The sequence below is a fragment of the Rosa rugosa genome, chromosome 2 (genome assembly GCF_958449725.1).
Source record: "Rosa rugosa chromosome 2, drRosRugo1.1, whole genome shotgun sequence".
NCBI lineage: Eukaryota > Viridiplantae > Streptophyta > Magnoliopsida > Rosales > Rosaceae > Rosa > Rosa rugosa.
Window position 1 is genome coordinate 10,448,059 of NC_084821.1, and position 24,727 is coordinate 10,472,785.

At 39.0% G+C, this 24,727-nt stretch overlaps 3 protein-coding genes across 6 annotated transcripts; all 3 read left to right on the forward strand.

Annotated features, from left to right (window-relative positions):
- The first annotated feature begins 373 nt into the window (after positions 1–373).
- On the forward strand, positions 374–3,275 carry LOC133731665 (F-box protein CPR1-like). Of its 3 annotated transcripts, none has more exons than XM_062159057.1 (3): positions 374–612; positions 851–2,200; positions 3,005–3,275. In XM_062159057.1, exons 1-2 carry the CDS (start codon positions 605–607, stop codon positions 2,178–2,180), a joined length of 1,338 nt encoding a protein of 445 aa, XP_062015041.1. In that variant the 5' UTR covers positions 374–604; the 3' UTR covers positions 2,181–2,200; positions 3,005–3,275. The 3 variants fall into 3 exon arrangements, with proteins under 3 accessions (XP_062015041.1, XP_062015040.1, XP_062015042.1); XM_062159056.1 differs by having other exon boundaries at positions 851–2,192; XM_062159058.1 differs by having other exon boundaries at positions 375–612; positions 911–2,192.
- Positions 3,276–4,550: 1,275 nt separating this feature from the next.
- Positions 4,551–9,893, forward strand: LOC133730322 (putative pentatricopeptide repeat-containing protein At1g12700, mitochondrial). Its single transcript, XM_062157939.1, has 4 exons — positions 4,551–4,684; positions 5,189–7,148; positions 7,624–8,859; positions 9,661–9,893. The coding sequence occupies exons 1-2, from the start codon at positions 4,551–4,553 to the stop codon at positions 6,045–6,047; spliced, it is 993 nt and encodes a 330-aa protein (XP_062013923.1). The 3' UTR covers positions 6,048–7,148; positions 7,624–8,859; positions 9,661–9,893.
- A 3,793-nt stretch (positions 9,894–13,686) lies between these two features.
- Positions 13,687–18,057, forward strand: LOC133732505 (inactive receptor-like serine/threonine-protein kinase At2g40270). 2 transcript variants are annotated; one of them, XM_062160066.1, is made up of 10 exons: positions 13,687–13,827; positions 14,082–14,183; positions 14,280–14,436; positions 14,836–14,907; positions 15,029–15,172; positions 15,259–15,399; positions 15,669–16,258; positions 16,684–16,874; positions 16,978–17,110; positions 17,192–18,057. In XM_062160066.1, exons 2-10 carry the CDS (start codon positions 14,084–14,086, stop codon positions 17,785–17,787), a joined length of 2,124 nt encoding a protein of 707 aa, XP_062016050.1. In that variant the 5' UTR covers positions 13,687–13,827; positions 14,082–14,083; the 3' UTR covers positions 17,788–18,057. The 2 variants fall into 2 exon arrangements, with proteins under 2 accessions (XP_062016050.1, XP_062016049.1); XM_062160065.1 differs by lacking the exon at positions 13,687–13,827 and having other exon boundaries at positions 13,838–14,183.
- The last annotated feature ends 6,670 nt before the right edge of the window (positions 18,058–24,727 follow it).

Sequence of the window (24,727 nt, forward strand, 5' to 3'; positions counted from 1 at the left end):
GAAGCTCAAATTCACGACTGAAATCAAAGCTCCAATATGCTTCCAACGAATTGCTCTTCAAGTTCTTTCAGAACTCTAAAAATGGCAGTTTCGTAATTTACTTGTTAACAGAAGTTATGTAAGAAATCTGGGTTATCTGGCCTTAAGGAATTGGGCTTTGCGCATGGACCTTGCACACTATCGCAAGGGAAATATGAAAAACAGTCCTGCTAATGATAAATTTTGGACAAAAAGTGTAGGTAATGATAATTTGCTATTAAAAGAAAACACTATTGCAAAATTTGTTTGTATTCTAATAATTTGCAACCCGTTTGTATGTTTAAAGCCCAATGGGTTAGTTTCGTTTGTTTGGTGTTGTCGCTGGGCTGTGATCCCATTCAACCCACTAGTTCTCTTTATCTGTTACGTTTCCGTTGGAAGAATTGCAGTAATTTCTTCTGAGTTGATCAAAATTTGAACAATGTTCAAATCCTAAACCTAAACCCTAAAGCTTTACACTTTACCCATATCTTTGTTCATCATATAAATCGAGTCCTCAGCTCCGTCAGGTTTGCGCCACCTTGACCATCACTGAAGAAGAAGACTACGACTGGGTCACGCCGGAATGTCGAGGTCAGTCTCTCTCTCTCTCTCTCTCCCTCCCTCGCTCCCAAAGTCTATTTCGCCGTCACTGAATTGAAATCTTTGTATTGCTGTATCATTAGTCTCGTAGGATAGAGAATCACATATGAGTTTTTAGAAATGTTGCATATTTAGAAGTGTTTGAAGTTTTTAGGGTTTTACTGGTTTGGGATTAATTGCATGGACCAAAGATGATGTTAATTTCTAATTGATTTGATTTTGAATGCAGTGAAATTAGAACAAGAGCACAAAGATTATCTGTCTCACTCTGTATGTGTGAAAATTGCAGCAAGAAATTTGAATCTGAAGCAAAGTTTGACACTTTTCCTCTGGAAATCCGTCAAGATATCTTTCTTAGACTACCCATTAAGTCTTTGATCAGATGCACAGCTGTGCGCAAGTCATGGAGATCAGTCATAAAAAACCCAAGCTTTATTCGCACCCACCTCCGCGGGACACGCAATTCTAATGAACAAAATGATACTCAACCCTTATTGATCCACGGTTTGGCTAAAAAAGCTTTTAGCTTTGATGACATCTATAGTGAGGATGAAATACAGGAGCTCTACTCTTTGCATTATGATAACCCCGCGTTTGATGAGCACCGCAAGGTTGGAGTTCCAACTGGTGGGTTGGCGAATCCATGTTTCCGTGTTGTTGGCACTTGTAATGGACTGGTTTGCCTTGTAGATGATTTAGGGTCATATACGAACACCTACATATTATCAAATCCATCTATAAGAAAGTCTGTGGCCCTTCCCGGGCCTAATGTTACATATTGCACTCATGGTGGGTATGAAGCTTCTGTTGGGTTCGGTTTTGATGCTATGACCAACGACTATAAGGTTGTGAGGCTTGTCACTCTTTTGGATGAACATCCCCGACATGCCCCTTGTCAAACTGTAGTTGAGGTTTTTTCACTAGCCACGGGCTCTTGGAGCATTCTACCTGATGTTGCACCTCAATTTCAAATGGATGCACGCACTCCCCAGGCTTTTGTTAATGGGGCTCTTCATTGGCACGCAAAGCGGCAGAAAGAAGATGATTTTTACTATTTCATTTTGATATTTGATGTGGGAAGGGGATTATTTCGCGAGACCATGGTGCCAGAGAGTTTGAAATGCGATACTCGATTAACATTGCAATTGTCTGTTTCTGGAGATGGGGAGTCCATTGCTCTGTTCAGCATGTATTCTGGTTATTTTTGTGCCGATCCTTTTGTTGATATCTGGGTAATGAATGAATATTGCATCCATGAGTCCTGGACCAAATTGATTCGACTCCATCCACACGGGGTACGACATGAATTTCTCTCCTTAAGTAGTTTGCTCCCCAAAGCATTATGTTTCAGGAAAAGCAGTGAAGTAGTAGTGTCCAAACGAAGTGATATATACTCCTGTTCCAGGCATACTTCTTGTCTTGGGCGTGAACTATTTTCGGTAGACCTTGGGAGCCAACAATTTAAAAGTCTTGGGATTTGTGGATATAGTTATTACACTGCCCATTCTTATCAAGAGAGCCTCGTCTTACTGGACATGGACAATGCAGTTTGCTATTGAGGCAAAGAACAGGTAAGCTGGTAAGGTGATTTAAATGCTGATTTCTGTGGGTTTATTCATTTTTCTTTCATTTTTTTTATGCGTACATTGCTAATCCTACATGACACCATCATATTTTAGCAACTTCAGCAAACTTTGTTTGGTGTGATGATTTACTACCTTTAAGCCAAGGGATATTTATTCAGGATGTGTGCTTTACAAAGTTTGATCTATAATTTTTGCCTTTGTTGTTGTGTTGGTTCTGTTAGTACTTTTAGGCTTCTGTGTCTAGCCTTTTGGGTGTTCTTTCCAACTGCTGCTTTTATTTTTGGTTTCTTGTTTTTGCTGATTGTCTTTCTTGCTTGTGTTGCCTCAAAACACAATTTTGTTACTAAATCCAACTCAGCACGGTGAAAGCTTAATTTTGAATACTTATAGTTAAAACTTAAAACAAAACAATGGTCGTCATGGATAAGTAGATGTTTGGAAAACAAGAAGTTAAAAACAGAGTAGTAATAAACATTGTTTTACTGGTGCTTTTACAAGTGCTTGTCATATTTACTTGGTATGACCTTGAACAGTGGACTGTGGAACTGTAGTGAATGTTGTATATTGAACTACTGTTAGCATAGTTTATTTTCAGGTGCAGAATTGAACAGTGGACTGTGGAACTGTAGTGAATTGTATATTGAACTACTGTTAGCATAGTTTATTTTCATGCAATCTACATTGTTTTTTCCCAAAGTTACATTTGTTTTGTTTTCATCTGGCTAGTGAATTGTACAATAGTAACATACCGGCTCAAACTGCTCTGCATTGAGTAAAATAGTTGTATTTGGTTGCAGATTTGTAGAGTAGTAACATCCTCTAATTTGCTGGTGTTCTATGACATGGGACTACTAATCCGATGTGCTGTGGGACTTCTCGTTTGCAAGTATTGTGAACTTCAAATTTCATGGAACTTTGGTAGTATCAGTTATAACTTTAATTGGTCTTGTAGTTTGAAGTTTATTGTTAATTTCGAATCAGACTATCAGTTAAAATTTTCATTTGGTCTTGTAGTTTGAGACTTCGTATTGTATAATAATTCACTGAATTTCCTGATCATTTCACCAATTTTCCTGAACTTCTGGTGTTCACGTGTATGCTTTGCTTTTCTCAAATGCCATCTATATTGTTATGAACTCGGTTCTCTAGCTGATTCAAGGAACCAATTTCCTGACATATACATGTAAATTTTCTCTGACAAAAAAAAAAAAAAAAGGCGAACTAGATTGAGTCAATATTGATTTAGAATTGCAGCCCTATAGATCCCAAGCTAGCAAGTTTAGATTTGATTCCAGCTTCTGATAGGCAGTTGGTATATAGGAAAGAACAGATGAGGGAAAGAGTGCTAGAATAAAAGACTATAAAATGCAAGAAACTTTTCATTCATATATAGTCTCTAACATCCGCAATAATATAATTAAGGTAATGGTAACCATCTGTAAGTGCTGAAAAGCTAACAACATCAACGATCTCATGTTTCGCTGATCAAATGTACCACAAACTAACTACATAGCTTGAAATTCCATGGCCAATGGGGCTTAGAAATTCCTGGCATAACAATTCCTCGGATAGTGATTTCGACTTCAATTATGCAACTATCATTCTTAAGAAACACCTCGCATTATCTATTATCTTCCTGTGTAATGAATTCATCACAACCCAAAACCACACTTGGTAGATTTGGTGCGTTCGGTGTTGAACCAGGCATTATTTGTCGAAGAACTATGGTTGCCATGAATGATAAGCATTTGAATTCAGTAGTGAGAACATAGAAGAGTCTTACTTTTTGCATTAAGTTCTATAATGACAAGCATTTGAGTCACCTTCTTGATATTTTTCTGGATTGCAAATTTGATGCCTCTTCTTCGAAAGCCAAAGTCTCAGTGATGGTCTGATCTGAACATTAAGTGTTGGAGAGGAAAGATCCCACATTAGAAAAATGACAAATAAAATATCAGATTGTTAAGTTGAGACAGTATCGGTACAATGGTGGGCCACGGGCCACGTTTGTCGCTGTTTAACATTAATGACAAACAACTTTTTGCTCCAACAAATCAGCAACAACATAATCATGGTGATTTCGAATAATGTAACCAATAACAACCTCAACATTAGGGATGACTACTCCATTAAAATTGAGCTTGCCAAATTTAAATTCTCATGTTGTAGTAGAAGAATTGGTAATTTTATTCATGTGAAAAATAAAAAAAAAAAAAAAAAAAACATTAGGGAGTGTATAACTGAGTGGGGGTAAAGTAAAAACTAAAGAATAGGTAGAGAAGCACGAAAGAATCGAGTAGCAACTACCAAAGCAAGCAAACAGACGCAGAGATGATGAAAATAATGGGCAAAACGTCTTCTTGTTCTTGTTCTAATTCTTATTTCAGCAGCATCACAAGAGGTATGCCATTTCTTCAGTACTCTACTCCTCTTGTTGCTCTGTTTCATTCTACTCATCTAGAGACACCCAGCCCAGAGTGAGTAATGTTGAGTGTGCCTTGAAGGTGTTCGATGAAATGCTTCAAAGGCGTCCTCTGCCCTTCTTCTGTTATCCCTTTCAATCAAATCTTGACTCAACTTGTCAGATTGAAACACTATTCAGCAGTCATCTCTTTGAATAGAAAGATGGGCCTGATCGGAGTCGCTTCTAACCATTATCATCAATTGCTACTGTCATTTGAACCAAATGGGGTTTAGGTTTAGTTTGTCTGTCTCTGGCCAATTCTTCAAATTGGGTCTTCAGCCAAATGTTGCAACCTTCAACACTCTTATCCACGGCTTTGTTCTCCGAAATCGAGCACGACTTTTCAGCATAATGGTGGAGGGACGTCATTGTCAGCCGGATGTGGTTACTTTCAGCACATTAATAAAAGGCTTTTGCATGATTGGAAACAACAGGGCAGCCATTCAATTACTTAAGAATATGGAAGAAAGAGGATTCCAGCCTGACATATAAATACCTTTAACACCATTATCGACAGTCTCTGTAAGGATACACTAGTTGATCAAGCATCGAACCTCTTCACATACAGTTCCCTTATGGATGGTTACTGTTTGCAGGGAGAAATGGACGAGGCAAAACAAATTTTTGATCTAATGGTTAGCAAGGGCTCCATGGTTGATGTTCAGAGTTGTAGCATATTGATTAACGGATATTGCAAGGGTAAAAAGATCGATCAGGCTAACAAGATTTTCAAGGAAATGCGTCGTATGGAACTTGTTCCTAATACCGTTACTTATACAACTCTTATTGATGGTGTTTGCAAAGTGGGGAGGATACAAGAAGCAGAAAAGCTCTTCTCTCAGATGCAAGGCTGTGGCCAACATCCAAATGTTCAAACTTATGCTGTTTTACTTGATGCCTTATGTAGCAACCAGCAACTTCCTAAGGCAATAGAATTGCTTACAGAGATGAAGGACAAGAAGTTGGAACTAGATATTGTAATCTACAATATTATTATTGAAGGTTTGTGCAAAGCTGGAGAAGTTCAGTCTGCAAAAGATCTCTTCTGTGGTTTATCATCAAAAGGAGTTCCGCCAGATGTAAGGACATATACAATAATGATTAGTGGACTTTGCAAAGGAGGCCTATTAAGTGAAGCAGAAAATTTGATTAGAGGAATGGAACAAAAAGGCTCTTCTCCAAATGATTGTACCTATAACACAATTATCCGAGGTTTTATCAATAACAATGAGACATCAAGGGCTACGAGACTTATTCAAGAAATGCTTGAGAGGGGTTTCTCTGCAGATGCGTCAACTATGGAATTGATTGTTGATTTACTGTCAAAGGATAAAGTAGATCCTGGTTTATTAGCATTGCTTAAAGATTCACTCTGAAGTTATTTGAATATTTGAAATTAATCTTTTCAATATCACTAGGAAATTAACAAAATTCAAAACTGCTGCCCCTTTAGCGACCTTGGATGCTCTGTCAATCCGATTCATAAATCCATCATCCAAACACAATGTCATTTCCTTGTTGCACTCCACTTTTAGCGCTTATTTTTTCTATAATACTATATATATATATATATATAATAAACTGAATATTTAGTTGTTGGCTACAAGTATATCTGAAGAACTATTTCTCATTCAACTGGTAGACAAACAAATACTGACAGTGCAAGTATCCGTCTTTCCTAGTTCATTTGTGTTTAATATTTATGTCCTAAAGGCAATTGTGTTTTTCCATTCTTGTTTGATTGTCGAGTATGTTTCAGTGCCTATGACTTTTACATCAGTTTGTAAAACGAATATGGTAAAACTCTATTTTTCAATTATGCCCTAGATTCTAACTCAAGCATTTTGGGATATCCCAAGTTTCTTTACCTATGATGATTATTCTTCCTTTCTAGTTCAGTAGTGGTTGATAGTTACATGCTGAAGGTAACAGTTTTTTTTTTTTTTTTCCTTTCTTTCTCTGATTGTTATGAACTGGTGTAATTCTTCTCTGAAAGTAGGTGGCATCCCTATGAGTTTAGATTTTAGTTTGTAAATTGAATTTCCAAAAATCTTTTTAATATTGAATTAGGCTCCCATCTTTTAACAGTTGTCACCTAATCTCTTCATTGTTCGATTCTACTCTATGTTAGAACATTTGTAATGCTTCAATGATAATATATGTTCTAACTTGAACATTTTCGGCCAACCCAGTTGTATCACTAATCTTTGTCCGGAAAGGTATGTCTAAGTGTGCAACCCTTACCTGTTACATAGACCAGGTGTCCTGTTGAGTCCTTATTTATGGAGATTCCTCAGTATGATTATATACAGTCACTAAGCTATATTCTTGTTTTTTGGTAACAGGGGACAAAAACTACTGAGAGCTCCATTGCGAGCTTTCATAGCACAGATACATTTACTAAATTTGCACAGCCAGGTTTTAAGGGCACGTGGGGCTGATCATGGATGTTAATGTGACATCAGGTCATGAGGCAGGTGGGTGGCTCTAAGAGAGCTTGTTGAGCAATGACCAACGCGCATTGTCTCACCGTTTTTGCGCCTTTTTTTTTTTTTTTCTAAAAGATAATTGGCTTTGTTCTGAGGTCAGTTGTTTATGATTAGGACAATTACATTCAAGTTTCTATGTTTTAAGATAGCAAACACGTGCTTTTTCTGTTTTTGTTGTATGAAGCTGTGGAGAGCTGTGTAGTGATTTTGTTTGGTTATAGTGTAGCTCTTGACCGCCTCCTCTTTTCTAATTCTTTGACCTGTTGAATTTCATTTCAGCAGTTCACCATGTTTTTGCTCATTTATGTAAAAAGGTGAATTTTCCTCTAGATGGAAATCTTATGTTGGGTTTGAGTTTGGAATTTTAGTGTTTATGGCATAAAACGTTCTTTGTTAGTTATTTTAGTCACTGAAAGTTGTCATGGCTCCCTATTAATCATTGGAAAACATATTTACTCTCTAGGGAGTAGGGACTATGGAGCTGGTTGTAGATGTTTCCGAAAGCTAACCCACAAGGGCACATCTAAACCTGTATGATTCTTTGCTTTGGTATTTCAAGTGTAGCTTTAATGACTTCTTACAGAATTTTTTGTTCACCCTGACCCTATTCGTTAATTTCTTGTTTTGGATGGTCTTAGTTGCATGGATGTATTTGCTGAAAATGGGAGAATAAGGAAAGTTTCAGATTTTAATCTGTGGCTGGTGTGGTATCACTGTACTGCTTTCTTCTTGTCTCTCGTTACTGCCATCTAGTTCTTTATCTAAGCACACTGAATCTAAAAGTAGTGGCACTCGTACTGGAAAGATCTGATTGTTCTCCTTTTGTTTTGACAGGGAAGGTAATTAAATATCAGTCATGGGATTCATCAGAGCTCCCAAATCTCTACAGGAAGTGATAAGTGATGCTGATGAGGCTTCTTTTGCGTTTGGTTTTGATGCTAAGACCAATGATTACAAGGTTGTGAGGCCCGTCAGTTTCTTGTAGTTGAGGTTTATTCACTAACCACAGGCTGTTGGAGCTATCTTGGTTCTATTGTGAGTCCATGTCATATGGATGGAGGCACACCCCAGGCTTTTGTTAATGGGTCTTTTCATTGGCAAGCACAATGTTTGAAAGGAAGTACATATCTCATTTTGGCATTTGATGCGGGCAGCGAGTCATTTTCTGAGATAATGATGCCAAAGAGTTTCAAATTGGAAGTGTCATTGACATTGCAATTGTCTGTTTCAGCAGATGGGAAATCACTTGCTTTATTTGAGACGCATGCCGGTTCTATTCTGTATCCAAGGGCCGTATCACCACGTGCACCATGGTTCGGGACCACCTAATAATTTCCCTGTATCCAATTGGTGCTGATTGTTCTCTTGATATCTTGGAAGTGAAAGAATATGATATCCATGAGTCCTGGACCAAAATGATAAGACTTTGTCCACTTGCGCCACATAGAAATTTCCTCCCCAAAGCATTGTATCTTAGGAAAAGCGGTGAAGTAGTAATGGCCGAACGAGCTGATGAAGCCTCCTGTCCCAGGCATTATTCTTGTTCTCGTTGTGGGTATGAACTATTTTTCTTAGAATTTGTGAGCCAACAGTTTAAAAGTCTTGATCTGGATACAGGTATTACACTGTCAATTCTTATAAAGAGAGCATTGTCTTACTTGACAAGGAGAATGCAGTTTCTTACTGAGGGAAAGAAAAGGTAAGGTTATTAGTAGTGCTGAATCTACTGTGGTTTTTTTATTTCTTCAAATGCGTATTCGGCTATTCCTGCATGACATGTGACCATCAAATTTAAGCACTTAACAATAATTTATCTGCATGATGATTTACTAATGTGTATTCAGGATATGAGCTTAACAAAGTTTGGTCTATATATTTTGTCTTTGCTGTTGCATTGGTTTTGATCTAGGCATCTGCGCCTATCTTTTTGGGTGTTCTTCTTTTGAACTGCTGCTTGTGTTGCCTCAACACACATCTTTTTCACTAAACTTAACTCTGCTTTGGTGAAAAATATATTTGGGAAACTAATTGTTAAAAAATAAAGAGAATACAAACAATATTATTCATGAATAATAGATGTTTGGAAAATTAAAAGTTATAAACAGGGGAACATTGCTGGACTGGTCCTTTTAATAGTTCTAGTCTTTCCCTGAATAGAAAGTTCTTGCTGCACTATCAACTTGGTAACCTTCAATACTGTAATGGATATGTTGGTTCTCTAGTGCATTGAACTATTGTAGCATGATTTATTCTAGAATTGTGCAATAGTTTGTGCAATGTATGTTTCTATTTTTTTTTTCTTTTCTTTTCCTTCATTTTAGCTTTAGTTCGGGCAGTAGTACATTTCCAAATCTAGCCAGCTTTATGCAAAGCACTAATAGGAAGTTACATTTGCATTACAGTAGGAAGTAATTTGTTTTGTTTTTGTTGCATCTTCACTGACATCTTCATTGCCTAATGTGTTGACTGTTTGTGACTGTTCTTTTTGTTGACTTTGCAGATTTGCAGTGCAGTAATATCCTTTGCATAAAGTGTTAAAGTGTATTTCAAACGGTGCGGGACATCTCTCATCTGATGTACTGATGTATTTCTATGAGTAGATTATTGTGAACTTCAATTTATTTAAAATTTGTATGAAACTATCTAGAATTCTAGATGCAGTTTGAAACTTTGCATTGTAAAGTTCACTGAATTTCATCTACAGTTTCCAGTGTTTGTGTTCCTTCACTTTGTTTACTCTTGCACTGTTGCTCATCTCAATTATTGCCTATATTCTCTATGGATTCAAGGGCCCAAAGTATGATGGGCTAGGTTGCTCGCTCCATTTCATATTGTAAACTGTTGGTTTTCTAAAAACTTATACATCAAAGGTGATGTAATGCACATTCTTACAGGTGGCAAAAGTAACATCAAGCATACCTAGCTCGAAAATAATTCGAACTTGGTCGAGCCAATGTTGGTTTAATTATACATGGCATTTGCTTGGAATGAGCAAAAGGTAGCATGTGATATGGTTGCCATTTTACACAACAAAAGGTAAGCATTGTGAAACTGGCATGAATTTAGGTCCACCTCACATGCGTGTGAATATATATGATGGAGTACCTTCACTACAAGACTTCAATCATGGCCATGGGGCTTATTTTTGACAAGGATGGGTCGCCATTTCTCAATAATTCTAACACCGATTTGAACATAATTATTACCTAATCAAGTTCTTACGAAAGTTAAGACCTGTTTCTTAGTACCTAATGGTTCTCTGTATCTCAGTTAACTTGTCTTCTCATCATCTAAAACAAATATTTAAGTGATTCTACTTAACAAACCAATTATTGTAGCTTCTGAAAAGCACTTCCAGTACTTGGAGACCCAAAAAGTCAATACATTACCGATCTAATGTCATTGGGAAATAAGGTCTTACAACATTTTCTATTAAGACCAGGACGTTTCATTGTCTATTTGTGAAGCAAGGAAACCAAAAGAGCCCCAATTCAGGTACTAGGTCTAACTCCACTCAAACTCAACTCCAGGAAAAATTCAGCAGCAAGTTATTATGACCCATTCTTGTGTCCAATCAGTGGTCCAATCCTAAGCTTCAAGTGTCAGTATATAATAACATTAGCGGTATATGCTAATTATGATCACTTTCAGCTTAAGTTGGTTTTGTCATATCATTTTTGTTCCAAAAATTTAGAAGACATATGCATATAAGAAGAAAAAAAATATATAGCAATTTGACCAATACATCATATTGTTTTCTTGTTCAAACTGCATTCCTCGTTTATTGGGTTGAATTGAAGTCACTTTTATGATACTCCCTTGAGTACTTTTAGCCACTTTCATAGTTTCTTTATCTCCTACAATATAAAACCCTAGTCTATGCCTCAAATCTAATGGTATCAATAAGCAAACTCGACATTCTTGCATTAAGATTAGTTGATGATTACCGGGGTGTGTTGCTCTCTAGGCTTTAGTTCAATCTTCTGACATAAAGGGGAGCGGATGAACATGGTTATATTTATGATTATTGCAAGGCATTATGCATACTTTTGGGTTTTGGCTTCTTCACAATACACCTCTGGATCGATGTCTTGGCAATATCATGGGTACCAAATCAATGCAATAGGATACATAATTGTTATCTCCAACATGTTATCATACTAAGGTGTGGAATGCGAGATCTATTTCCTTTGAAATGGATTATGTTTTGAGTTCTATTTGGTCGTTTTACTGGTTGATTATTCTCCCAATGACATCGACAAGTTCAGCTGAACTCCATAGGTAAGGGCATTTTAGAAAAAATAGGGAGGTATAGTTAGCAAAATGAATATTCAAAAAGTAAACAGGAGGTCTCATATCTAGGGAGGTCTAAGTACTGATTTTGGAGGTATGAATAGAAGTACTCGATCATTTGTAATTTAGTGCGAAAGACCTCTTACGAACAAAAATTTAAGGGGGATGAAATTCACACTCTTCATTTTACAATCCACACTCCATGTTTCATTTTTTACTAACTTAAATATTTGTCTTTAGTAATTTAGTTTTGTCTTTTTATAAGAATTTCAATAAAAAAGATAGAAGAAATTTAGATTGCAAAATGGAAAGTGTGAATTTCACTCTCCAAAATTTAATATCATACTAGTTATCATTACCAATACTAGACCAAATCAATAATGTCTACCACGCTAATATGTTGAACTAAGATATTGAACTACGCATGAAAAATTGATTGAAGGTGACATTCTTCCTTACAACATATTAGCTCCCAAAAATCAGAGTATACTATCCAAGATTCCAAACACACATAAACAAAAAATTCCCACTTTTTCATTTTGCAGTTTGCACTGTGGACACTGGACAGTCAACACACTCCAAATAACTTGCACTACAGACTCAATAATAAGTTAAATTTGCCATTTTCTTATGTAAATTGCCCCTTAAATGCTAAAGAAAACTTTATTAAATTGCACATTTTGAATGTAATGCTAGCTGTGTTCCATATACTATAGCCTGCAGACCTCAGACCAGAAACTTCATTCTCACATAGAGAAACCCTAATGGAGGAGCCCAGTAAGGTCACTGTAACTTGCAGATGATGTTGCTGGATAAGGAAGACTCTAATCCCCTTTACCTGAATATACAGAGACTTGAAAACCACTACAAGAGCACTAAACCTGAAACTGATTAAAAACCCCATTATATATTCATAAGGGCATTTCTTAACACTAGCACTGTTTCTTAAACCCTAAAAATCCATAATCTTAAGTAATTTAATTTTAGTCCACATGAAGCATAATCCAAGTGGATGGAAGATATTGTTTGTTATGATGATGATGATCATTGAGAGCCCACATTCTCAAAACTTGACAAACTGGTCTTAATCATTGTGCTGTGCAGACAAAAATAATAGAGCCATTATGATCTACTAATTGTTAATTGATGCTAACATTATTATATGAAACTTTTGTTGCCTTGTGCAGGCCGGAACCTAGAGTACTGGTTCAAGCTAGGTGTCTGTGTTGGATTGTGGACCAGTTCCTTATTTCCATATTCACCTCCACGTACATGCAAACCCGAAGAAGAAGAAGAAGTAAGAGAAGCACCGGTCATCACCTTCCCATGACCAATGGCATGATGCCATGATCCATTCATATTTTATTTCACTGAGATCCCATGTACGTAAGTATGAGTTTTGTGAACAGTCAATGAAAGTGGCTCAGTGCTCTTGCACTGTAAAAAGGTGGCTGGAGCTCCCATTCCTCCCTTGATGTTCTCCTAGCTAATTCTTAATTCTTTGTGATTTACTATAAAGTTGGTTTAGAGATTTATCAAGCGAGAACTTACCGTGAACTAAAACATATTCACCCAATTTATGAGTAGAGTTTTCACTCAACCAATCAATCACTGTAATGTTTTTTCTCATTTTTCTATAACAAGCTTCCGAATTGAGAATTGGAAAGAGAGAAAAGAATTAGTATAACATCCAAAAAAAGAAAAGAAAAAAAATTAACATTTCTCAAACTGAAACAAGATATATACTAACTACAATGGAAAAATCATGTTGTACTTGATCATATATATCCATGTACTTCTGGTACCCATTACATTCTTGTTGCTCAAGCAAGTCAAACACATACAATTAGACACATGTTTCTTACATACTGGTTTTGATTATCAAACTGACTTTTTTTTTTTTTTTGTTATTCTGAAAATTGTCAAACAAATTAAAGTCAGTATTCTCAACCTCCTATTAAGTATTTCAGACATGAAAAACATCCTCTTTGATTGACCCCAAAATAAATAATAATCCCCTCTTCGAGACTCTGCACCAAAGAGAAGAACTCTCTCTTTGATCAGATCAAAAGCCAGTCCTGTATTATTCCAGATTGAGTCTTCTAAAATACCCCCACAGAGACAGACCAAAAAAAAAAAAAAAAAAAATACCCGAGAAATAGGAAATGGATCGGAAAACGAAAAGTCACCGAAAACGGCACGTGAGCGGCACGTGGGGGCCAATAGGACGGCGCTATAAATATTCATGAAACCGAGTCGCTGGGCTGCTTTGCTACAAGACAAAGAGAAACAAATCCAACGTTGCGGGAATTGCCGCGAAACTGAAACGACGCCGCTCCAAGTTGACCCAGTTGCACTCGCCCCATTTGTTCCGGTAACTCGTTCCGGCGACATGTCGGTCTTACATTTGAATTATGAAACTTTCTTTGTTTTTTTTTTTAGTGTAGTTTCATTTTTTTATTTGAAACGCAAAAGTCACGCGCTTTCCTCTACATTTGTACAATGTACGATGTGCGAGACAGAAAGAGACTCCCACAACTCTCCTTTTCTCTCTGTTGCATATTTATATATCTGTACATATAAACACGTTCAAGTTTGGAACTTTTTGATTTCGTTTTGAGGTTTCAGGCATGAATCGACGGTGGAGATTTGATCGGTTTGTGGCAGCCGTGGTGTTTGTGCTACTGTTTCATCATAATCTGAGCTTCTGTTGGTGTCTCAACAGTGAAGGTTTGTAACAGACTGTTGCATTGTCTGTGCAGTTTTTTGGATTAGCTGATTAATATGGGGGGTTATGCTGAAATGGGTTTTGGTTTTTTGGTGCAGGTTTGGCTTTGTTGAGGTTTAGGGAGAGAGTTATTAGAGACCCTTATGGGGTTTTAGGGAATTGGAATGGTGGTGGTGGTGGTGGTGGTGAAGAAGACGATGATCCTTGTTCTTGGTTTGGAGTTGAGTGCTCATCAGATGGGAAAGTCATCAGCTTGTGAGTCTTTGTTTGTTTCCTTTTGTGTGCTTCTTGTTTTCTGAGGTTGAAGCAAATAGCTCTTGAAGAATCAGTTTTGAGTTTTCTATGGCAATAAAGAAAATGGGTTTTGTAGATATGTTGGGTTTGTATATTAAGCACTTCTAAATTGATTTGTGGTGGGGGTTTCATAGGAATATCATGTAATAAAATTAACCACTCACCTTTTTGAGCTTGAAGCTTAAAAGTGATTTGGAATTCATGAACTTGTAATGATTTAAGAACACGGCAACTTTTCATTGGTGTTGTCCTTAGAGTTGCTTTGTGCTAGGATTTTTAATTGTATCGATTTAGAGGCTCTCAAAGAGTTTCGGTGTTCTTAATTTCATGAGCCTGAAGTTGGATGTGATCAACTTGCAGGAATTTGAAAGATCTTTGTCTTGGAGGAACATTGGCTCCTGAACTAGGGAAGCTGGTTTACATAAAATCCATGTAAGACTATAATTGGTTCTAAGTCCTACAAATGCATTCCAATGTTTCCTTTTAATGTGTTTTTCAGAACTTTTGCTTTAATGTAATACTCTTGATCTGAACTGGTGCTTCTTTACTACAGAATTTTGCGGAATAATTCTTTTACTGGGAAAATTCCTAGAGAGATTGGAGACTTAATGGAGCTGGAGGTTTTGGACTTGGGATATAATAACTTTAGTGGATCATTTCCATCTGACTTCAGCAACAATCTGTCCCTCACTACCCTGTATGTTCTTCTTTTGGAACTCTTTGCCCTTCTGAGTTTTATTTTAAATGACTTTTACTAAACTCATATCCTGATTCTTATTGCAGTTTACTTGACAATAACCAATTTCTTGGTTGTTTATCCCCTGAAGTCCATGAGCTTAAGATGGTTTCCGAATGCCAAACAGATGAGAGCCAACTAACATATCCTGCTTTCGGGACATCATGCATGAGCAGATCTATCAGCTGGTAAGCAAGTGAAAGTAATCTTATATTTATGTCTTGGCTTAGATTTACAAGGGCCGGAAAGCTCAGGCCTAATTTACTAATAACTAGTTCTGTTTTCACTTTGTTTCCATTAATGACATGGTAATGTCCAATAAGTTTCCACAAGTTCTTAATCTTTTGGCCTTGCACATATTTTCTATTGGAAGCAACACTGGAAACAAAGCATCTTGTACTTTGTAGCCACTTAATTCCTACATATATTCCAGGATGACCTTTTTCTTATTTTCTAGGAACACTGCCCAACCTGGAGATACAGCTCACCGCAGGTTGCAGCAGGTGGTAGATGAGCCGGAGGCATCCAGAATTGGAAAAGCTAAAGCAATTGACAGGGTTTCATCATCCATATCGGCTTCACCATCTCCATCACCATTTTCAGCTTCAATGCCACCATCTGCTTCACCATTTTCATCATCACCATCTTCAAATTCCCCTTCACCGTCACCGTCACCGTCACCGTCACCATCATCAGATTCTCCTTCACCATCTCCCTCAAGCAGCTTTCTGACCCCTTCACCCTCGCCTTTGATAGCACCAACTCCAGCCTCTCCGGTCCCAGTAAATCCACCAACTATTATTTCGACACCACCAGAGTCTAGTCCATCACAAACTCCATCCCCTGCTTCAATTCCGGGGCAAGGGCTTAAACATAGTTCCAAGTCAAAGAGGCGCATAGTTCTGATTTGTGCAGCCGTTGTTGGAGGTTCTTTATTGATTTTACTTTCAGTCATTGGCATTATGCTTGTCCGAAGCAGTAAAGTGGTTACAGTAAGACCCTGGACAACAGGGTTAAGTGGGCAGTTGCAGAAAGCATTTGTAACAGGTCAGTAATTGTGACAATGCACAGCCCTCTGCACACATAAACACAATCCCTTATGCATGAATATTATTTATTAATCTCCTGAGAAATTCTGAGGCACCTTTTAATATAAAAAAGAAGAAGACACCAGCAGAGCTGAATATGTAGTGAACATTGATCAAAGGCTAGACCTGTTGTCAACTTGTTCACCATTCAGTACTTGCAGCATTCCAAGGCCAGAGATTGACCTTCATGTTGATGTAGCCTTGGGACAGTTTGTGTTTTAGGGAAACATTTTACTCTATTGATCTTAGTATTGGCTCAAAAATTATTTTTTTTTGTCCTCTAAATCTAGTTTGGTTTTCTTGATGAAGACATGGGAAAAGTTTCTAATTTCCACTTCAATTTCTTACATGTTTCTGTACTCAACTTGATGAAATATGTTTCAGGTGTACCAAAACTCAACCGATCAGAACTTGTGGCTGCTTGTGAAGATTTCAGTAATATAATTGGATGCTTTTCGGATGGTAACATTTATAAGGGAACTCTTTCAAGTGGGGTTGAAATCGCTGTAACATGTATAACATCAACATCTGCTGGAGACTGGTCTAAACATCTGGAGGCTCAGTTCAGAAAGAAGGTATAGTGTAAAGATTGACACGAGTTTTGATGCGTCCTTTACTACAAGAGTACCCTAACAGTTCCTAATTGCTCACTCCCATTAATATACTTTTCTTTTGCAGATAGAAACATTATCCAAGGTGAACCACAAGAACTTTGTAAACCTAATTGGGTATTGTGAAGAAGAGAAACCATTCACAAGAATGATGGTCTTTGAATATGCTCCAAATGGAACACTTTTTGAGCATCTACATAGTGAGTATACAATGAAATTTGTAGTATCTTTCACAGTAGTTTTTGTTCTTACAGTATATTAATTTTGAACATGTCTTGCAGTAAAAGAAGCAGAACACTTGGACTGGGGAATGAGAGTACGAGTAGCCATGGGTATGGCATACTGTCTCGAGTATATGCACCAAATGACTCCACCAATACTCCAGAAGAACTTGCAATCAGCTTCTATATACCTGACCGAAGACTATGCAGCCAAAATATCAGATTTCAGCTTCTGGAATGAAGGAACTGCAGCAAAGACAAGGTCAGCTGACAAAGAGCTTATGGAAGTCCCATGTGCAAGTCCAGAAAGCAATGTGTACAGCTTTGGTGTAATATTGTTTGAAATGTTCACCGGTAGAATTCCATACTCTGTGGACGAGGGTTCTCTTGTGGACTGGGCATCACACTATCTAAGAGGGGAGAAACCATTGGGAGAAATGGTGGATCCTATCTTAGAATCTTACCAAGAAGAAGAGCTGGAAAAACTGTTTCAAGTGATAACAGATTGTGTCCATCCTGACCCGAAACAAAGACCAAAGATGACAGAGATCACAGCTAGGTTAAAAGAAATCACAGCCATGGAGCCAGATCGAGCCACACCAAAGTTATCACCTCTTTGGTGGGCAGAACTTGAAATTCTTTCAGAAGGAAACTGATCATAAAAATCTATTTATTTTTATTGTCCATTTCTTTATTAATTGTGTGCACGTTATTCTCTTACCTGGTTCTGTTATTCATTATAGCAGTGGGGTGCATGTAGGATAGATCTGATTGTGTGGTGTTCTAATCATCTAATGTAAGTTAGAAGAGATGAATTGTAAATAACGATTGTATTGAGAAAGTGAGCTTTTTCTGCTTTACACGAAATTATAACTTCTCAGATAAATAAATAGCTTCTAGAGGCTTCTGTATGAATTCCTGATTTATAGAGTTTTGTTGAAGGAATATCGATTTAGTGTGCCTTATCAAACTAGGAGTAGCAATAGGAGAGAAGGTTCTAGATTTTCCAATCCTACACGGATTGGTATTCCTTGTAACATTAGAACTAACACTTTGTAATCCCTATATATAGGGCTCCTATTCTCAATAATAATACACATCTCTCTCCACAATTCTCTCTCGAATCTATTTTACTTAAACACGTTATCAGCACAAGCCCTAAACCACAAAAGCCAAAAAGCCAAAACCCGAAAAGAATTTCATATCGCCAAAACTGCCGCAGCCCCTAGCCCGTGCTAGCATCGCTGCAGCCTGCCCCGCGTGCGCCCTTGCGCCTACTGTTGCCCCGCCTGCAACCTTGCACAGCAGCCCATGCTGCCCTGCGAGCTGCTCCCGCAGCCACACGCCCCTGCATCGCTGCTTGCTAGCCCGCCTGCTCCTGCAGCCCTTTTGGCCAGCATACTTGCCAGCCCGCGCGCATACCTGCTAGCGCGCCCCTGCGACCAGCTCTACTGCTGCCACTGCAGCCCTGCCACACATCTGCTTCCCCTGCAGTTTGCCTTCGCTGCTCCTGCACCACTACTACCACCGCAGCCCCTGCTGCCTCGCATTCGTTGCACGCATCTACTTGGATTGCTTCGCTCCATCACGCCTGCATCGACACGCGCGTGATCCAAATACAAGTAAGTATTCAAAAGAGTAAGTTTTGAAGTTCCTGTTTCCCGAAATTTATATTTCCTCATTCTTTTTCTCGGGGACTTGAAAACCTCCCTTCTTCTACATCCCACCTTTCTTATAACGTGGGTTCGATTCTTGAAAAGCGGAATCGTGGGGATTCACGCAATTAACGAACTAAGAGCGTTCATAAGACTTCGGACTAAGAGCGTCCGTAAGCATCGATTTAACGAACTAAGAGCGTTCGTATGCTACGGACTAAGAGCGTTCGTGAGCATCTATTTTGACCATTCAAACATTATTGTTTCGGTCTAATCCAATTATTCTTGGAAATCGATTTCTTGGTAGCATAGCTCGGAAATCTTATTTATATTAGTTTTCGTGGAAGCATTGACTCCGAAACTAACTTGTTCTTGTTTCATCTTTTAGGATGTCAAACATGAACAAACTCGATTTTGTTCCATTGGATTATGCAGGCAAAAGGTACTTAATTTGGGTCACTGATGTCGAGGTCCACCTTATTGCCCGTGATTTATTGCATACAATCCAAGAGCTTTGTCCTATAGAAACAGCTCCAGACCCTCAAACTGAGAAAGATAATTCCAAGGCACTTGCCTTCATGAAACGTCACATGGATAGTGACCTACAATTTGAGTTCATAAATGAGGATAGCGCCATAAAGCTTTGGCATGCGCTTCGCGAACGATATGGCAATGTTCGTGACTCCATACTTCCGAATACAGAAGCAGAATGGAAAGATCTTCGCTTCTCTGAATTTGACACGGTCATGCTATTTTATTCGGAAGCCCTCCGCATCAGAGTAATGATGCGTCTCTGTGGAAAGATGATCATAGAAGACCAGTTGATTGAGAAAACCCTCAATACCTTCCCCGCCTGTGCTATGAGGTCCTCTGACTTATTCCGGACTCATGTAAATGCAAGACGGATCACAAGTTTCCAACAGCTTATTGAAGCTATGGCCACTGCTGAAAGACATGGCAATGAACTTGTGAAAAGAGAATTTGATAGGCTTCAAGAGAGCCATCAAGAGCATCGTCCTATGGCTAGAGAAAGTCGCCATCGACGTCATGATCCATACGATCGAAATGCTCAAGAAGGTAATCGCTCAAGGCGACAATCACACGACCGTAGGAGGCGTGATTTTGAGGGAAATAGGGTTGGAAACCATGGAGCCAACGTTGGCCATGGGCACCACTTTCCAACGCCACCAGTCCTAGGGACTATGCATATTGCGCCAATGCGCCTCAATCAAGGGAGAATCCTCTTTATGGTGTATATTTCTGATATGGAACGTCTGATCAATGGACCTGAATTTGCAATGTACCTACGAAGGTAGTCGCATCAGGGTGATCAAGACATCGAGTTCACAAAGACTTTAAATCTGGCGATGAAGACAAAATGCCGCAGATTTTTATAGTCTTTATTATTTCCAAGAATCATGTAATGGTAATTATGCCTTAAATCAATAAAATGACTTATTGTATTAACTCTTTCCCTCTAGGCGTACTCAAGAGTAATTGTGATGTCTAGGCAAGGTTTGATCTGAGAGAACGGTTTTAAAAGTGAGCAACGCTCCACCAAAATCTCGCCTTACCTTCCCTGGTCACAACCAAATTGAAATTATCGAACGGATTGAGTGACTACGATTTGTCTACGGTTTGATTTTTATGCTGGATTAGATTTTGGTCAAGAAACTTTGATGTAATCATTGGCTATTATTAATAAAGTATCGATTTATTTTTCATGTCATGGACATATTTTTTCGAACTTTATTACTTAAAAGATATAAGAGCCAATGGTTTTCATGTGGAAACACATTGTGAGAATGGACAAGAGTTCCTTTGCATCACCTCTAATGACTACGGAAATAACCGCGTATTAGAGAAACTTATGTGTCGATCTAGTGAGTTGTATGCAACCACTATTCGAATAATTGAATCCAACCATGTCATGAGAGATGATTTATGGGATTCTGACACATATAGGCTTTGGCATGACCGTTTGGGACACCCAGGTCGTGATATGATGATCCATATATTAAAGACTTCACACGGACATCCATTTTTCAGAACGAAAAGAAGTAAAAATAGGATTTTGGACACCGAAAGAGCACCTGCGCCTCACGGCGCCGTTCACCCCCAATACCGGTCATCCTTGGCCGGCGCCGCCGTCCCCCTGCGGCCTCAGTGTGGCATTGACGCCACCTATGCTCTTTCCCATCCAAAATTTTACTTCTCAAGTCTTTTGTGACTTCGTGGCTCAACCAAAATTCTCATTGGTTGTTTCTAAAGCCCATCATTCGTTCTGCAAAGCCTGCTCTTTAGCAAAGTTAGGATCGAGACCATCCTATGCAAAGGACACCAAAGACAATATACCATTCTTGCAAAGAATCCAAGGTGATATTTGTGGACCTATTCAACCATCATGCGGACCATTTCGATATTTTATGGTATTGGTTGATGCATCGACACGCTGGTCACATGTCATGCTATTATCCACAAGGAACGCTGCATTCGCTAAACTCCTAGCACAAATCATTAAGTTAAGGGCTCACCACCCTGATCATCCTATTAAGTCTATAAGGTTAGACAATGCTGGAGAGTTTACATCAAAGACTTTTGATGATTATTGCATGTCCATTGGGATTGATGTTGAACATCCTGTTCATCATGTTCACACCCAAAATGGTCTCGCAGAAGCCGCCATTAAACGACTACAAATGGTCGCTCGGGCATTGGTAATGCGCACCAATCTCCCTATTTCTGCTTGGGGCTATGCAATATTGCATGCAACTGTGCTTATCCGTCTGAGGCCCACTGCCACTCAACCATTTTCTGCGTCCCAGATGGTAACTGGATATGAGCCTAATGTCTCATACTTAAGCATATTTGGGTGTGCAGTCTATGTGCCTATTGCGCCGCCACAGCGCACCAAAATGGGTCCTCAAAGACGGTTAGGCATTTATGTTGGATATGATTCTCCAACGATTATCCGCTACATAGAACTCTTGACAGGCGATCTCTTTACCGCTAGATTTGCGGATTGTCACTTCGATGAGATAGTCTTCCCGTCGTTAGGGGGAGATAAGAACATCAATGTTCAACAGGAACGACAGGAATTGTCGTGGTCTGTCCCCACTCTGTCTCATCTTGATCCCCGAACCGCACAGTCCGAAATTGAAGTGCGGAGAATTCTCGATCTTCAGAACGTAGCAGAATCGATGCCTGATGCGTTTTCTGATATCGCTAAAGTGACGAGATCACACATACCTGCTGCAAACGTGCCTGCAAGGATTGATGTCCCTAAAAGTAGAGGACATGACGCCAACTCAAGAATACATGAGTATGGCGCCAACGTCCCCACCCTTGGTGACGTTGTGGCTAGGCCTACAGCTCCTGCCAGGAAGCGCGGGAGGCCCATAGGTTCGATGGATTCTCGCCCAAGAAAGAAAGCGAGTTTGGCACAAAATAATCCATTAATCATCAATGTGAATAATCCATCTCATGAGAATATTCCGGATTATGGTTATGTCCAAGAGACATCATTGGGGGACGCTCCAATGTCAGAACCAACTCCAGAGAATAGAGAGATCTCCATAAATTACACTAGTGTACATGAGATGATGGATAGAAATTCTATGGCGATTGATGATGCATTTGCATATCATATTGCAAAAGGAATTATAGAATATGATGATATCGAACCTCGCTCTGTTGAAGAATGTCAACGAAGAGCAGATTGGCCTAAATGGAAAAATGCGATCCAGGTTGAATTGGATTCACTAACAAAGAGACAGGTATTTGGGCCTATAACGCAGACACCCCCAGATGTAAAACCTGTTGGCCATAAATGGGTCTTTGTTAGAAAGCGTAATGAGAAAAATGAGGTGGTTAGATATAAAGCCCGCCTTGTGGCACAAGGTTTCTCACAACGCCCTGAAATCGACTACGAGGAGACATATTCTCCCATAGTGGACGTTATAACGTTCCGCTACCTTGTCAGTTTGGTAGTTTCCGAAAAACTTGACATGCAGCTTATGGATGTGGTTACGGCATATCTCTATGGGGATCTAGATTCAGAGATATATATGAAGGTTCCAGATGGACTTCAATTACCCAAATCAAGTGGCTCTAAACCACGGAGCGCGTTTTCAATAAGATTAAAACGCTCACTATATGGATTAAAACAATCCGGACGGATGTGGTATAACCGTCTAAGTGACTACTTGATTGGGAAGGGATATATTAATAATGAAATATGCCCATGCGTGTTCATTAAGAGAACAAGTTTCGGATTTGCAATCGTAGCAGTTTATGTCGATGACATGAACCTAATTGGAACTCTAGATGAGTTGAAGGAAAATGCTAAATATTTGAAATCCGAATTTGAGATGAAAGATCTTGGGAAAACACGGTTTTGTCTCGGTTTAGAACTCGAGCACTGTAGTCATGGGATTTTGATCCATCAGTCTGCATATACTCAGAAAATTCTAAGGCGCTTTAATGAAGATAAAGCGAAGCCTGCGAGTACTCCCATGATCGGCCGTAGTCTTGAGCCCGGAAAAGATCCGTTTCGTCCAAGGGATGAGGACAAAGACCGATTAGAGGCCGAAGTGCCCTATTTGAGTGCAATAGGCGCATTATTGTACTTAGCTCAATGCACAAGACCGGATATCTCATTCGCAGTGAACTTGTTAGCTCGACATAGCTCTGCGCCAACACGCCGCCATTGGATTGGTGTAAAGACAATCTTTCGATACCTAAGAGGTACGATTGATATGGGCCTATTTTATCCCTACAGAGAGAAGAGGAATGACGGAAGAATGAGATCGGACCCCATTAGGCATGGAGCCGCCGTCCATAACATGACCGTCGGCCATGTTGTCACCGCCAGCGCCGCCGCCGCCCATGGTGGCCGGCCCCACCCTACTCCCCTCCATCAAAACGACAATGATGTTTTGATGGGATTTGCTGATGCAGGGTACCTCTCTGACCCTCACAAAGGTTGCTCCCAAACTGGTTATGTCTTTACCATGGGAAGCACTGCGATATCTTGGAGGTCTACGAAACAGACCCTTGTTGCTACTTCTTCGAATCATGCAGAGATTATTGCTCTACATGAAGCCGTTCGTGAATGTATATGGCTAAGGTCTGTGATTCGACATATTCAAGGAAGTTGTGGTTTGAAGTCTACCACAGATGAACCTACTTGCATTTATGAGGATAATGCAGCTTGTATTGAACAAATGAAGTTAGGTTTCATCAAAGGCGACAACACCAAGCATATATCGCCTAAGTTCTTTTATAATCAGCAACAACAATCACTTCTAAAGATTGAAGTGAATCAAATCCGATCAGAGGATAATGTAGCGGACTTATTCACTAAGTCGTTACCTAAATCCACCTTCGAGAAACATGTGAAGAGCATCGGATTGAGAAAGTTATCCGAACTCCCACGATTGTAGCAATCAGAGGGAGATATCGACATCAGGGGGAGTTATGATGTCTACATGTTCGATCTCGAAGAGTGAAGGACGTGTTGTGCTCTTTTTGTCCTTCGACCAGGGTTATTTTTATCCCACAGAGTTTTTGTTACCTGGCAAGGTTTTTAACGAGGCAACGGATGAAGCGTCACCACTAAGTTTGAAGCGGCACAAGGGGGAGTGTTGAAGGAATATCGATTTAGTGTGCCTTATCAAACTAGGAGTAGCAATAGGAGAGAAGGTTCTAGATTTCCCAATCCTACACGGATTGGTATTCCTTGTAACATTAGAACTAGCACTTTGTAATCCCTATATATAGGGCTCCTATTCTCAATAATAATACACATCTCTCTCCACAATTTTCTCTCGAATCTATTTTACTTAAACAAGTTTTCTATAGTTTCATGACTTTCATTTCTGTTGGCAAATATGGTCTTGGGTCTGCTGCCTTTGGTAAACAGAAAAACAGATTAGAAAGA